This window comes from Carya illinoinensis, chromosome 8 (genome assembly GCF_018687715.1).
Source record: "Carya illinoinensis cultivar Pawnee chromosome 8, C.illinoinensisPawnee_v1, whole genome shotgun sequence".
Classification (NCBI taxonomy): Eukaryota; Viridiplantae; Streptophyta; class Magnoliopsida; order Fagales; family Juglandaceae; genus Carya; species Carya illinoinensis.
The window spans coordinates 15,502,401-15,519,226 of NC_056759.1; the positions used below are offsets into that span (position 1 = coordinate 15,502,401).

Sequence of the window (16,826 nt, forward strand, 5' to 3'; positions counted from 1 at the left end):
TTTGTGGACGATATATTTTCATCTCAAATCCTTTCGTTCGAATGTCAAGTGTCTTGTTAGATCAATAATCAGATTGCAAGGACTTTCTAAGACGAACGAATGATTTTGTCTCTAAAAGTCATGACCTTTTGGGACCAAAATTTTTTTCATCCCAAAAGATGAGATTTGTTGTAGTAATGGCTAACCAACTTTTTAAGAGTCCTTAAACGGCCGAAGTATGTCCATGGAAAGTAGTACTAGACATGTATTTCTTAATTTGTAGACAACATGAGCAACCTAGGAAAAGAGTTTATTTATTTGAATTTTATATTTGGATAATTAGTATTTTGGTCCAATCTTTTATGTTTTATGCCGTAACCCATATGGCAATTTAGGGCATGGAAAACCAAAACGTCGATTAGAATAATGTAGCTCCTATTTAGAACCATAATTAAGGAAATTATAAGCTATAATTAAGCTGTTCTTGAACTACTCCAACAAAGTTGTTTATAAAATTCAAGATGTTCATGTTTATTTATTGCATACTGGCAAGATGTTGTTTATTTATAGACAATGAAGCTGGCATAATATGATACAGTATCTAACTAGACTAATGCATACTATGATACGGTATGGTACATAGTCAATTAATACACACATGCATGCACACATTAATGCTACAAACGATCAGTACTCATGAACGCAGAATAACATTTGACTTATTAACTTCTAATTTTAAAACAATTGCCATATCTACCATCACATGAGACTGCAATCAGAACTGTCAGCAGTTGATGAGATGCGGCCTGATACTTTTGATGTGACATTTACTCCTAGTTTTGCAAGTCCCTTGAAGATTCGGTCGCGTTTCTGAAATTAGAACGATTACAAATGTACGTAATGAGTGTCATGTTCTATAGAATATATACACAAAGCAACAGTAAATGGAGATCTTTAATTGGTTACTGATCATTCTCTCCTAATTTTTTTTGTTCGTTGTTTTCTTTAATTGAATTTATCTTACATGCCCGAAAAGAAAATGTCCACAAAGAAACATGAGTAAATGGTGATCTAAATAGTCATCATCACACTTTAAATATATATATATATATACCATCGACTCGACTAATTAATTACCCCAATATATAGTAAGAACATTTTCTTATTCTTTTTGGTACTAACTGTAGATTAATTGAATTAAAGTCTATCAATTTCCGACACAAACCATGCATCTTCTATTTAATTAGATTTCCCATGTGAATTTAATTAATAATTTGTAATGAGAAATATTCTCTCAACCCAAAAAAACCCCAAATATTATATCAAAGAAAATAGAGTTTAACCAACTTTTTGAAAATACCATATCTAACAATGAATTCTAATATATATATATATATATATAAGATTTGACTTTCATACCACAAGGAAGAAGTGAATGCAAGAATTACCCGGTTACGAGGCAGCATGTTTGCAGCAATATTTCGATTTTCAGTTTTCTCCTGAATCAAGAAGTTGCTTTTATAAGTAACAAGTCACGTACATGATATAATTGATAATTGTTATCATCCTTTTAACAATGGTAATAAGATTCAAATTGGCTGGTATGAAATATTGTGTAGATCATGTGTACGTGTGCAACCAAAGTATTGCTTCGATCCGCACATATATCGGCAGGGATGAACGCGCGATGATTGATCTCTCCATTTCAAGAAAAATAGATAATGTCCATTGCAAGTAATTAAATTGAATAGTATCTATTTAATGTAAAAATATAATTAAGGTGTTTTGATCATCTGATCACTTGACAATAACTTGTGAAATAATAAATAAAAACAGTGCTACTTAGTCATCATGTTTTCATTAAATAGATATTAGTACTATAATAAATAAAAAGGAAAAAGAAAAGTCAAAAGATCATCAAACTGAAAATTGTTATTTTATTGTATGTTTTGAAATGAAGAATTGATAAAATTGCCTAAAACTCGGCTTCTTCGATTCTTCATTGCATCTTTTTACTATGTTAATTTTATAAGCAATTTCCTTTTATATATATATATATATATATATATATCTATATGTATATATATATATATGTATATATATATATATATTTCTTATGGCTTCTAATAATTAAGGATAATCATGTTCAAATAGGCCTAAGTGTAAGGAAAACATGATGATCATGTAGTACCTGAGACGTGAAAAAAGAAAGAAGTAAATTAAAGACAATTACTATACATGTTAATTATTATACTACTTCATCATCGGAGTTTTACCTGGTTAGATGCATTTGCAACTTCTTCATTTTCCTACATCAAAAAATAATTGTGTTGGTCAGCAAGAAGTTAAGAACGCATGCATGGTTGATACATACGTGCATATATAAGCTAAAAAATTTACGCAATTGTAGATATATGCAAGTTTTTATGCCCCACTTCATGTTTTGAAAAATTAAGCACAAATTAATGAGTCATGTCAAGTTTATGTGTGTTGTCCATTAGGGTAATTCGAACCAAGTCGAGAGTGTATGCGAAAGAAACATGAATATGATGGAAAGATCAGATCGAAAGGGATATGATTGAATATTATATTAGGATTAGGAAAGAATCTTGGAGTATTCTCACACTCATCCTACAAAATAGGCATGCATGAGATGTTGTAAGGTTATATTGGAGGAATTGGGAGCCTCGAACATCCCAAGCCATGATTATCCATCTTCTGCAATTTATGGTTTCCCAAGTCTTTGTATTGTTCCCGAGTCTCAATTCTAGTCTCTCTTTTTACTAGTCTTTCAAGTGGGATCCAAAACATCCTTCTCCACTATTATTATTATTTTATAAATTGCTCCGCAATAATTGCAAGGGAGACAGACTAGGCATTGTAATGAACATAATTACGAGTGCAAAAATAAAACTAAAGATCTTGTTCCATTGATCAAGGGAACATATCCTCGTTCAGTCCCCCATTAAGGATGACTAATGCTAGCAGTAGGTACAAATCTAGACAAACTTCATATTGCAAGGGACACCTTTTTTTTATAATTAATCTCGTGAGAGATCCATCGATATAATATATTTAGTCAAATGTACTAGCATATATTATAAAGTAAAAGAACATCATTATATCATCGAGGAACACGATTGCCACACATATTTTAGAAGAAGTAAAAGATAATTATTAGTTGATGAGAGAATTACTTGCTCATATTCATGTACATCTTCATTGATTTCATCGCTTTCCTGCATTGATCATAAAATTGTTTCCATTAGCAAAGAATTTAAAAAAAAAAAAAATGTTATATACAGGCCAGCCGCATGGGACCAGAATATTTGCATCGAAGGATGAGCCAAATTAAGTATAAACATATATATACAAAATATTAATATTAAAATAATATATTAAAAATCAACTTATATGTAAATATATGGTGTTAACAGAGTATAAGAAACAAAACAAAACAAAATTATCTCATAATATATGTATTTTTTAACTTAACTACCCACTCCAATTTAATGTAATTCTAGATTTTTAAATCACATGCGAATGTTTGCTTAAAAATTCAACAATTTTTCTTTTGATGTAGAACATAAAAAAATCAGTCAAAACTTATATCTTTGAAACGAATTATTAATATAAAGAATTAAAAGTTCTCAAGGAAGATTATTGAATTCAAAAAGTAGTGGATAAATCAAACATGTTTTGTTCTCTACAATAAACCTTTAACGATTTCCATCCATCAAGGAGTGAAAAAGAAAAAGAAAACAGAATAAAGACTACAATTCCAATTACCAAAAGAGGAATAATTCAATATTATTTCATTCATATTTATTATTATTACCTAGCTATTTCCTTAATTATTTGACTTAGTTGTGACTTAGACAAAAAATAGACTTTGATCGATGTTTTGGACCCAATTAAACATAATTTTTAAGCATATAGCGATATGTATACGTTCGTATGGTATGTATGTGTGTTAAACAAGGAATATACAATTTATATTTTATATACATACACACACAAGCTTGAAATTTATACATTAATCCATCAAATATAAGAATGACTTCGGCCTCGTTTGGATATTGTTCACACATCATCCCATCTTATTTCTTTTTTAGACATCACTCAAATATATATTTACTCACTTTTCAATTCAATATTATTTCATTCATATTTATTATTATTACCTAGCTATTTCCTTAATTATTTGACTTAGTTGTGACTTAGACAAAAAATAGACTTTGATCGATGTTTTGGACCCAATTAAACATAATTTTTAAGCATATAGCGATATGTATAAGTTCGTATGGTATGTATGTGTGTTAAACAAGGAATATACAATTTATATTTTATATACATACACACACAAGCTTGAAATTTATACATTAATCCATCAAATATAAGTATGACTTCGGCCTCGTTTGGATATTGTTCACACATCATCCCATCTTATTTCTTTTTCAGACATCACTCAAATATATATTTACTCACTTTTCAATTTTGATTTTTTAAAATTTTCATCTGATTATTACTTAATCATTATAATTTTCTCAAACATCCAAATAAAACATAAAAAATAATTAACTTTTTCAAATTTTAAAAACAAAAATAATATTAAGAGCCTGTTTGGGATTGCAATAGAAGTCTTAAAAAGTGTTTTAATAGCCTTAAAATATTTTTAATAAAAAATTATGTTATTTCGATTTTAGATATTTAAATCACTTTTTAATTTCAAATAAGTTAAAAAGTAAGTTTGAGGAATATTGATTATTTTTCTCAAACATATTTTTTTAGATAATGTGAAACGTAATTCAAGTTTTAAAAGTTAGTGGGCAAATATACCCATATAACTTTCAAACTTTCAATTAGAATAGGGTCATTATCTGTAAAAGTGCTTTAAATTTATGATTACTAAATAGCAAGTAACTTTTTAATAGTAAAACTTATTAGTTAAACTATAAGATATAAGCCATAAAATTATATACTATATTTTTTACCGCAATCTCAAACATAAACTTTGAAATCGATTCTTCACTGTCAAGGATACGTTACCATAATCATCTCCTTAATATTTGGCTTGACACATTATCCTTAATTCTAGTAGTTTACTTGTACAGTTTATTCTTTCCATTTATGTACATTGTAATTACCAATATATAAATGAATATACTCACCATGATAACTGGTGGTGATTTTGCAAACCCTTACATGGTATCAGCAGCCCTCTCGGATTAACCTCCACCGATCCACCTTGCTTCAATGGCTGCCGAAAACTCCTCACCCAACCTTCTCCCTTTCAACACCATGATTCACATGGTGACTATCAAACTATCCTCCTCAAACTATCTCCTCTGGAAAAGTCAGCTTATTCCTCTCCTTGACAGCCAAGAACTTCTCAGCCATGTGGATGGCACGCTTGTTCCTCCTCCACGTTTTGACCCTGTTGGCTCTCAGACACCAAGCATCAAGCACTTGGCGTGGAAGAACACAGACCAGCGTCTCTTAAGCCTCTTGCTCTCCTCTCTCACGGAGGAAGCCATGGCTGAAGTAGTCGGCCTCTCCACCTCACGTGAGGTCTGGTTAACTCTTGAAAACACATTCAGTCACAGATCCAAGGCTAGAGAAATTCGTCTCAAAGACGATTTGCAATTGATGAAACGTGGGACACGTTCGGTCACCGAGTATGCTCGGGCATTCAAGGCCCTTTGTGATCAACTCCATGCCATTGGACGACCGGTCGACGACACTGACAAAGCCCACTGGTTCCTCCGAGGACTAGGATCGGAGTTCACTTCTTTCTCCACAGCTCACATGGCGCAAACCCCTCTGCCCACTTTCATCGACTTAGTCTCCAAGGCCGAAAGCTTTGAGCTTTTCCAGAAATCTCTTGATTTTTCTGGACCATCCCCTGCTGCTTTCACAGCCTCAAATCGTGGCCATCAACGCTCCCATTCCAGAAATTTCAGTCGGCCACAACAGGGCCGAAATTCCTCTTCTCACCGTGGCAATGGTCGCTCGAGCAATGGGCAGGGACGCCGACCACCACGCTGCCAAATCTGTCGGCAAGAAGGACACTTTGCTGACCGGTGCAACCAGAGGTATGCACGGGGAGGAGAAGCTGTCGGCAACACAGCTCACCTAGCAGAGGCTTTCAACGCCTCCTGCTCTGTTACTGGGCCCGAGCCCAATGATTGGTACCTGCACACCGGGGCTTCGGCCCACATGACACCGGATCTCTCCACTTTGGATCATGCCAATAATTACACGGGTAAGGATAGTGTAATTGTCGGGAATGGTGCTTCCCTACAAATTACTCACACTGGTACAATCTCTCCTACCCCAACCCTTGATTTATTGGATGTTTTAGTTGTTCCCCGTCTCACAAAAAATCTTCTCTCCATTAGTAAGTTAACATCTAATTTTCCTTTCTCTGTTACATTTACTAATAATCTTTTCTCTATCCAGAATCGTCAAACGGGAAGGGTGGTGGCAACCGGTAAACGAGATGGCGGCTTATATGTGCTAGAACGCGGCCACTCTGCTTTTATTTCTGTTCTTAAAAATAAGGCTCTTCATGCCTCATATGATTTATGGCATGCTCGTCTTGGGCATGTGAGCCATTCTATTATTTCTTTTTTAAATAAAAATGGCCATCTCTATCTTACCTCTTTATTGCCTTCTCCTTCATTATGTGACACATGTCAACTTGCTAAGAGTCATCGTTTGCCTTATTCTCGTAATGAACGTCGCTCATCTCATGTATTAGATCTTATTCATTGCGATATTTGGGGTCCCTCCCCCGTTAAGTCAAATTTGGGATTTATTTATTATGTGATCTTTATTGATGATTATTCCCGGTTTACTTGGCTATATCCTTTGAAATTAAAATCTGAATTTTATGACGTTTTCATTCACTTTCAAAAATTTGTGGAAAACCAACATTCCACTCGCATCAAGATTTTTCAAAGTGATGGTGGTGCTGAGTTTACAAGCAATCGCTTCAAAGCACACCTTCGCACCTCGGGTATCCATCATCAACTTTCTTGCCCCTATACACCTGCTCAAAATGGTCGTGCCGAAAGAAAACACCGACATGTGACTGAAACAGGCCTGGCCCTCCTTTTCCATTCCCATCTTTCTCCTCGTTTTTGGGTTGACGCTTTCAGCACTGCCGCCTACATCATCAACCGCTTGCCCACACCGCTTCTTGGAGGTATGTCTCCCTTTGAGCTTCTCTATGGTTCCTTGCCTAATTATGAGAATTTTCATCCTTTTGGTTGTCGTGTTTATCCTTGTCTGCGTGATTATATGTCTCATAAATTTTCCCCTCGCAGCCTACCTTGCATATTTCTGGGCTATAGCCCTTCTCATAAAGGTTTTCGATGTCTTGATCCCACTACCTCCAGGCTTTATATCACTCGTCATGCTCAATTTGATGAAAACCACTTTCCTTCCAAAGATACCTCTCCAGGCCAGCCCTCTTCCTCTCTCCCTTTTTCGAATTTCCTTGAACCAAGCATGCCTTCTACTGATCCACCTCCATTGTCTCCTTTGCATCCATTCCCGCCTATTACTCCATCCGGATCTAACCCGTGTGTTATTTGTACTGATCCCGTGGACGAGTCTTTGCAGGTTACTGACTCTCTTGCAGGTCCCTCTTCTCCACCTCCGGAGTCTCAATCCCCTCCTATTTCTGATGCTGCTCCTCCTCCAGCTCCTCCGTTGGGTTCTCATCCGATGGTCACTCGTGCTAAAGCGGGCATTTTCAAGACCCGTCATCCGGCGAATCTCAGTGTTTTAGGCTCCTCTGGACTTCTCTCTGCTCTCCTTGCCTCCACTGAGCCCAAAGGATTCAAGTCTGCTACTAAGAATCCTGCCTGGCTCGCTGCTATGGATGAAGAAGTTCAAGCTCTGCAACATAATCGGACCTGGATTTTAGTCCCTCGCCCCGCCAACACCAATATTGTCGGCTCCAAATGGGTGTTTCGGACCAAATATCTGCCTGATGGATCCATTGAACGCCTCAAGGCTCGTCTTGTGGCCAAAGGCTATACTCAGGTACCTGGTCTTGATTACACTGACACTTTCAGTCCTGTTATTAAGGCTACTACTGTTCGTGTTGTGCTCTCTCTTGCTGTCACCAACAGATGGCCTCTCCGCCAACTTGATGTCAAAAATGCCTTCCTCAACGGCACTCTTACTGAAAATGTCTATATGGAACAGCCCCCTGGATACATTGATCCCCGGTATCCGACTCATGTTTGTCAGTTGAAGAAAGCTCTTTATGGCCTTAAACAAGCCCCTCGTGCCTGGTTTCAGCGCTTCAGTTCCTTTCTTCTCACCCTTGGGTTTTCTTGCAGCCGTGCCGACACCTCTCTTTTTGTCTTTCATCAGTCCTCTACTACTATTTATCTGCTCTTATATGTTGATGATATCATTATTACTAGCAACAACTCTTCTCTTCTTGACAGCTTTGCTTGCAAGCTCAATTCAGAGTTTGCCACAAAAGACTTGGGCTCTCTTAACTATTTTCTTGGTTTGGAAGCCACTTCCACTAGTGATGGTCTCTTTATCAGTCAGCTGAAATATGCCTGGGATATTCTGACTCGCGCCCAGTTACTTGACAGCAAGCCTGTTCACACTCCTATGGTTGTCTCTCAGCATCTGGCTAGCGATGGCACTGCTTTCTCCGACCCTACTCTCTACAGATCTCTAGTCGGTGCCCTCCAGTACTTAACCATCACTCGCCCTGACATTGCTCATGCTGTTAACTCTGTTAGTCAGTTTCTGCATGCTCCTACTACTGATCACTTTCTTGCAGTCAAGTGCATCTTACGTTATGTTAAGGGCACCCTTCACTTTGGGCTTACTTTTCGCCCTTCTCCTGCTTCTGGTGCTCTTGTTGCTTACTCAAACGCTGACTGGGCCGGTTGTCCTGATACTCGTCGTTCCACTTCTGGTTACTCTATTTATCTTGGCGATAATTTAGTTTCTTGGAGTGCTAAGAAGCAACCCACGGTTTCTCGTTCCAGTTGTGAATCTGAATATCGTGCTCTTGCCACTACTGCGGCTGAACTTTTTTGGCTCACTCATCTCCTTCATGATCTCAAGGTTCCCATTACTCACCCGCCTCTTCTCTTATGTGACAACAAGAGTGCCATCTTCTTGAGCTCCAACCCCGTTTCTCACAAACGAGCCAAGCATGTTGAGTTAGATTATCACTTTCTTCGGGAACTTGTTATTGCTGGCAAACTTCGCACTCAATATGTGCCCTCTCATCTTCAGGTGGCTGACCTCTTCACCAAGAGTGTTTCTAGACCTCTCTTTGAATTTTTTCGTACCAAGCTTCATGTCTGTTCCAATCCGACGCTCAGCTTGCGGGGGGGTGTCAAGGATACGTTACCATAATCATCTCCTTAATATTTGGCTTGACACATTATCCTTAATTCTAGTAGTTTACTTGTACAGTTTATTCTTTCCATTTATGTACATTGTAATTACCAATATATAAATGAATATACTCACCATGATAACTGGTGGTGATTTTGCAAACCCTTACATTCACCACACTAACTACAAAGTCAACAAAGATGTTATACCTGAATTGGGTCTACTGCCGTTTCCGACGAGGGTTTTTTCCGGCGGAGTAAAGCGTAGTTGTCCAAGAAGACTGCATCTGTGTGGTGTTGAAGGTTTTTGTTCTGGTAACAGAGGGAGCAGATGTCATAGCTATTACTGGTGGAATCAAAGCATTTGACGCAAGTGAAATACAGTCCAGTAAGAAACTTTTCGCAGCCATGACAATACAGTAGCCTCTTGCTTTGATGCAGATAGAACAAGGTGATAAACTCGTTGAAATCCAAGATGCCATCACGATTTACGTCTAGCTGATCCTCGAACAAAGAACAAGCAACACTTTTGGGAAAACTATCTGGCAGGAAGATGTCCAAGAAATCAGTTAGGCTTATTGTATTATTGTTTTCCGATTTCATCTTTTGGAAAGCATCCTGGGCTTCCTTCTTTTGCTGCTCTGTCGAGTTTTCGTAATAAGCTTTAGCAACCTCACGGATCTCCTTCATTTTCCTCTTACAATAATTTTGCAATTTTATTGCTGGGACAACTCTTGTATTTATAGAAGCAAGGGTCTCTGCTACAATGCCGAAGGCCAGCGGTTATGACCGAACAGTGCATTTGTCTATTTTGTTTTTCAAATATTAGAAAAAAAAAATGCAAATGTACTGTTCGTCACATGCTTAGGTTACCACACCGAGCATATAATTAGCATTTTCTTTATTTTTTAAATATTAAAAACATAATACTACTATGTTGCCCGAGAATTGTTAATATAGGTCGGAAAATAGAATAATGCTGTGTAATCATTTTATAAAAAGTAAATTTATATAAAAATTAATTTTTTAATGTTAAACTTTATTTTTTTTAAATATTATGAGGCATTTATATATTTTATAATTATATATAATATTACTGTTATTAATAAAAATTTTAATCGATAATACTTTTACTGTATTTTATAATTATTTATATTTAAAAAAACACAAAATACAGCAAAAAGCATCATCACAACTCTCGTTAACAATTCTCAATTCCGCATGACTTGAAAAAGAGAATTATTAGCATGTGACCAAACAGTATATTTTATTTTTAAAATAATTCAGTATATTTGTTTTTTTTTTAATATTTAAAAATACTTCGATCACCCATTCTCGCATAACTGCAGGGAGAAATACTTTTTACAGTCGGGAGATGTAGTTGGCATGCAGTCGGCTGTAAAAAAAATTAATATGGAACCTACATGAAAAAAAAAATTCTTTTTATAACCTTTTATAATTCATGTAAGTCCCCTTGAATATAAAAAAAATTTTTTATAATTTTTTTTTATTCATTCTATACAGCCGACTGCACGTCAACTGCGTGTGACGACTGTACTTAGCAAATCCCAACTGCAGGACCCTTATATGCAAAGGTTAGCGCTGGCATGGTCTTACTTTTACTGCCATTTGCACAGAAATTGGTGATGTTAACGTAGGCACATGTCGCGACGATGAGAGTCTCGACGTACCAGTATTTTGAAGAGAACCAAAAGTTAAAAAAAGGTTAAAAAAATAGAGAAAATGATAAATACACGTCATATTTAAAAAATTAACATCACTTAATAAAACATATTCTTATTTTATAATATATATTAAATACATTATTATAAAATATATTGTGTTTATATCATTTTTTAAAAAAGGTGGGTGGGAGCTCATAATTGATCTTAAAAAGACAAGTTTTCGGAAGAAAGTCATATTCTCGATTATTGTAACTTTTTCCTTAGAGATAAGGCCTCTGGTAGGTGTGGTAACACATATTGAAGGTACGTGATGATTAGATATCTACCCCCATCCTTCAGTCTTCTTTGTTTTTTGAAAAAATATAATTACAAGTATAATTATGTATTAATCTATATATTTATGTAATATAATTAATTAAAAAATAAATTTTATTAAAAATAATATTAATTTAAATTTTAAATATAAATAAATTAATATTAATATACAGATTAATATACGACTATACGTATATATAATAAAACTCTTATTTTTGTAAGTCCAAGAGTTAAAAGGAAATGCTTCAACAAATATTTAGTTTATGTGTTGCATAATAGTCAAACCATGCGCATGCAGGTGTCAATTGCTTTTCCTCTTTTGAAAAGAATATTTTGTATTATATTGTTCAAAACAAATAATATAGCGGTCCCACATGTTTCCCACCATTACATCTTTTATCAATAAAAATATCAATGTCTTCCATAACTCATAATTATTGCTTCTTCTTGCCAAAGTGCATAGCATATTTAATAGTCTCACGTGAATCTTGCTTTTTTAAGAAAAATAGACTTAATTTCATTTATTACAACCGAAATTAAATATGTGAATTTTACTTGAAATTTGAAAATATCAAAAATAAAATAAGAGACCATTATTTAAAAGTAGTAAAAATAAGTGAAACAAATAACACAAAGCAGTAATAAAAAAAAAATTACACTTACAAAGTAAAAACAAATAAAAAGGAAAAATAAATATTAAAAATATAATGTACATGTGAAGAAATATTACTTAATTAAATCATAAGTTATAAAATTAGGCACAAATCATGATATTAATTAATTAAAATCATAAACTTAGATTTATACTTATTAACTATTTTTTTATCTAAAATAAATAATAATATTAATGCAGTAATTAAAATATATTAATTATAGATATAAAATATGCAATAATTCAACTCAATCGAAACCGAATTGAGATTTATTAGATTATTTTGAACAGACCAAGGGTTCAAATTTTATTTAAGTAAATTATGGAATGTTCAGTAGGCTCAATAATTAAGTTCAAACCATTTAATATTTATAGATCAAGTGGGCCCCATATAATTGACATTAAGCCCAAGAATTATTTAATAAGCCTAAAAGTATTTATCAGACGAGTTGGACTTTGTTCACACCCAAATTTAGGCCAGTTAGGATTTATTAAATACTCAACCCATGAAAATATGGACAAGCTGAAGAAATTATTTGGATTGCTAAAATTGGCCCAACCCATTTATCAACTCAATACAATTGCCCAAGGGCTCAAATATTTGAAATGGACCCTACTTGATTACCCCCAAGCCCCATACACGCTTGCTCAAAATCCATTGGACCTGCATATATAATCCATGCTACCATACATGCACGTTTCTTCCTCCTCATTCACTGGGGCTTCCAGCAGCGTGTGTCTATATTAAAATATATATATATATATATATATAAACACGTTAGATCATGCTTCACACCCAATCGCCTTGCCCCCAAGCTAGGGTTACCATCAATCACATTCCACTAAAGAGCATACCCCAAAGCAAACCGGCCACAATGTTAAGATGTTAAGGGTTAAATGTTTAACCAAATTAATATCTAGCAGTCTTAGACCTTTTGAATGAATGGTTCGGTTTTTAATAGTTGGTATAAAAGAAGGGACCACATCACATGATCAAGTAATGGAGGATGCGACCTATAAGCTGATTAAAATGCATTGGTACTATGTATGAGCATAGTGTTAAGTCATTGAATACTGATAGATAAGTAAAGCCACCAAAAGAGAAAGGGTTACCACCGAGTCAGTATTGATAGAGTGGGTTCTCGTGGACATCGAATTCAGAAGCGTAGTAAAATGTTATGATGCTAAGGGTTAAAGATTTAACCAAATTAGTATCCAACAGTACTAGGACTTTTGGATCAATGATTGAGTCTTTAACACACAGCCGCACATCCATCACCAGCAATCAACATCAAAAGCCCCTATTGCGAGTGATAAAACCCCGATCAACAAACTGTCAAAGCTCTTCCACACCTCTACAACCTAGTAAGCTCAACCATAGCAAGACTACCCAGTCAATCCTCTTGGTTTCTTCTCCACAACCCAATGGTCAAAACAAAAGCACAACAGTAGAGCCCCATGCATAGAAGCCCCCTTCCTAGTTTTGAAAACCACACAGCTGCTGCACCACCATAAGATGGCCCCACTGCCCAACCCCATGCAAGACTAGCAACCACCTACATAAAGAACCGAACAAGCCTTTGTTTTAAGCAACCCAAAATAGGGTAGCAAGCACCACAGACATACACCACATCTACTCCATGCATCAACCCCACACAGTAAGCCCCTACTCTAGCCTCCTAAAAATATAGAAATGTTGCCCAAACCGAGAGCAACTAGAGCACCATTCCACACCAATCCAGCACTAGTGAACACACCATCACTTCTCTAGGTTGCCTCACTAGAAAGGCCGCCTGCGTCGTGAACCGTTGCCCTTGTTTGATTGATGTTGCACCATAAGCCTCCATTGCCTGAGCACCGCCATACGTACCACTCAAGCTCTCTTGAGTTAGTACCCTAGCCAACTCTCTTTTGGCAACTCTCTCTCCCTCCCTCTCTACTTCTCCCTCTCCCGTCAGTATACCTCAGCTATGAATTTATTAGTGCAAGAGTAGTGATAGGCTTACCACCTATTCACAATTTATAGTGTGAAATACAGAGACTCAAGTTTCAAGGAGAAATATGAAAATGTTTCTGAGCTCTTCCAAAGGTAAAGTCGCATTTCACTGTTTTGTTTATATATATTACAATAGAAGCTATAGAAAACAATATAAAAGTACACGTGCATACAAAGGACTAAATAACTAAGTGCTTAATAATAAGCACATGATTGACATAAATATAATACTCCCCTTCAAGATGGAAAATAAATGTTTAATATCCCATCTAGCGTAACGAAGTAGAAAAAGAATAAAACCCTAGTGGCCTGGTGAGAATGTCAGCTAACAAAGAAGCAAAAGAAACATGTGAATTAATCCAGCTTGAAGCTTTTCACGAATAAGATGGCAGTCAATTTCTACATGTTTTGTGCACTCATGGAAAATAGGATTTGCTACAACATGAACTGCAGCCAGATTATCATAGAAACTTAAAGAAGCTTGAGGGTGGGAAATTGAAAAATTAGCAAGTAAAGAACGAAGCCAAGTAAGTTCACAAACTATGGAGGCCATAGCATGATACTCATCCTCTACGAAAGATCTTGAGACAGTGGACTACTTCTTAGATTTCCTTAACAACAAAGACGTACCAAGAAATACACAATAACCTAGTTATGGATTTTCTTGTATTAGAACAAGCTACCCAGTTCGAATCAACAAAGGCTTTGAGGTGAAGTGGAAAATCTTATGGAAAAAATAAGACTTGACCAAGTGTGGATTTAATGCATCATAGAATACGATGTGCAACATGAAGGTGAGGAACATGAGGATGTGCCATAAACTGACTTAAGGTATGAATTGAAAACGTGAGATCTGGTCAAGTCAAACACAAGTATAATAGATGACCAATCAAACTTCGATAAACACCAGAATCAGATAATAATTCAGCCTCAAAATGATAAAGTTTCAAGCAATGTTGCATAGGAAAGTTACAGGTTTAGCTCTAAGAAAACCTATATATTTAAGAATGTCAATGGCATATTTCCGTTGGCAAACAAAAATTCCCTCACCTGATCAAGCAACTTCAAAGCCTAAAAACAATTTCAGAGGGCCCAAATCCTTGAGTTTAAATTGGCTATTGAGAAACTCTTTCAAAATAGAAACGGTATGGGCATTATTACTAATAATGACAATATTGTCAACATAGAGAAGGAGAGTAATGAAAAAACCTTGAACTCAAGTAAACAAAGAATAGTCATTATTAGATTGAACAAAACCATGTTGAACCAAGGTGGAGGAAAATTTAGCAAACCATGCTGAACCTCAAGTAAAGTAGAAATTTACGTAAGTTCTGTGTATTTTATAGCAAATCTATTGCGCCCATAAATACTAGATTAGCGCTATGAGTTAAGTAGCACGATCAGAATTGTATGTGTGCTATATCTATTATGTTTTGCATGACAACTATGATGTTTACCTATATTCAGTTCTGCTATGTACCCTCGGGAAATAACCCCGCCGCAGCCCCGGGGCTAACGTGGCAATTAAAATATTAATAAAAAATAATAATTATTTAAAAAAAAAAAAAAGAAATGGGACAGTAACGTAGAAAGGTAAACGGGAGGGGGGAAAATTGATTTCAGTACAGAAGCTCAAAACTCGAGCAGAACTGAGGAGGGAAACTCGCGCAGGAGCTCAAAACTGGAAGATGCAATCTCGTCGACCAGCTTGAACTGAGTTTTTATCTTGTTCTTCATCTGCATTTGTGGGTAAGAAAATTTTTTTAACTGGGTTTTTATGTTGTTCTTTCATCTGCATTTGTGGGTTCAGTATGTTGGTTTGTAACTGAGTTTTTAGTTGGGTTTTTAGCTCGGTTTTTAGCTTGTTCTTCATCTGCATTTGTGGGTAGAGCAGCGTCTTTTTAAATGGGTTTTTAGCTTGTTCTTCATCTGCATTTGTGGGTTCACTACGTTGGTTTGAACTGAGTTTTTAGCTGGGTTTTTAGCTCGGTTTTTAGCTTGTTCTTCATCTGCATTTGTGGGTAGAGCAGCGTGTTTTTAATTGAATTTTTATGTTGTTCTTTCATCTGCCAATGAAGATAAGAGAATGATTTTTGCAGTATTTTTTCTTTGTTCCGGGTTTGATCTGGGTTTCTCATTTGTTTGTTCGTTTTCCCTTTTTTTTTGTTTTTGGTATTTTCTATTGCTTTTGTTGTCATTTGATGACCAATTTCTCATGCCAATATACTTTCTTTGTACATGCAAATGTTGTCTTTCATTTCTGTGCTATGGAAAAGATGTATGAATATTAGCAATTTGTTTTGGAGGCACTCCCCTGATCTTTTTTAATTTTTAAAAGTGTTTAAAGATGTTTGAAAAATATTTAAAATAAATTAAAAACTCAAAAAGTGCATTTACACTTATCGGTAACGCCATCCCTTTTTGGATGCCCATCCATCATCTTGTTTTTGGAATGCCAGGAAGTCATGTTTGGCATTACTCCAGGCAAAGATTAATGGAGTTAAGGGACGGTAGAGGTTGGCCTTTAAGACCATTTGTTAGTTACCAAATGATGACTAATTAAAATCAATCCTCATTTCTATATTAATGATAATATTTAGTTCTTTGCAAAGTACTTTCAAAGACAGATTCTTTGTGAAAAAACATCTAGGTTGTGGGGATTTTGATTGTCTCTAGCGTATCTATGTGGTACACTCAAGCACCATATAAAGACGAACTCAAATCAATTGGAGATTTGTACGTTGGATTTACTTAGGGAATAACTACAAAATAATTTTTAGGAGATGTAACATTTATATAGGAGCTAGATTTGT

The 16,826-nt window shown here is 35.4% G+C and overlaps 1 protein-coding gene across 1 annotated transcript; it reads right to left on the reverse strand.

Moving 5' to 3' along the window:
* Window positions 1-476: 476 nt before the first annotated feature.
* LOC122319185 lies at window positions 477-10,084 on the reverse strand. The gene is made up of 5 exons (XM_043137136.1): window positions 9,576-10,084; window positions 3,177-3,218; window positions 2,256-2,288; window positions 1,428-1,478; window positions 477-849 (listed from the first exon to the last, which is right to left on the reverse strand). Exons 1-5 carry the CDS (start codon window positions 10,053-10,055, stop codon window positions 739-741), a joined length of 717 nt encoding a protein of 238 aa, XP_042993070.1. The 5' UTR covers window positions 10,056-10,084; the 3' UTR covers window positions 477-738.
* Between the last annotated feature and the right edge of the window lie 6,742 nt (window positions 10,085-16,826).

Excerpts from the sequence above, each read along its gene's own strand:
- LOC122319185 (XM_043137136.1), bottom strand. The coding sequence starts at position 10,055 with ATGAAGGAGATCCGTGAGGTTGCTAAAGCTTATTACGAAAACTCGACA. Across the intron at positions 2,289-3,176 it reads ATGTACATGAATATGAGCAA|GAAAATGAAGAAGTTGCAAA; the intron begins GTAATTCTCTCA and ends TTTTTGATGTAG. Across the intron at positions 850-1,427 it reads ACATGCTGCCTCGTAACCGG|AAACGCGACCGAATCTTCAA; the intron begins GTAATTCTTGCA and ends TTCTAATTTCAG.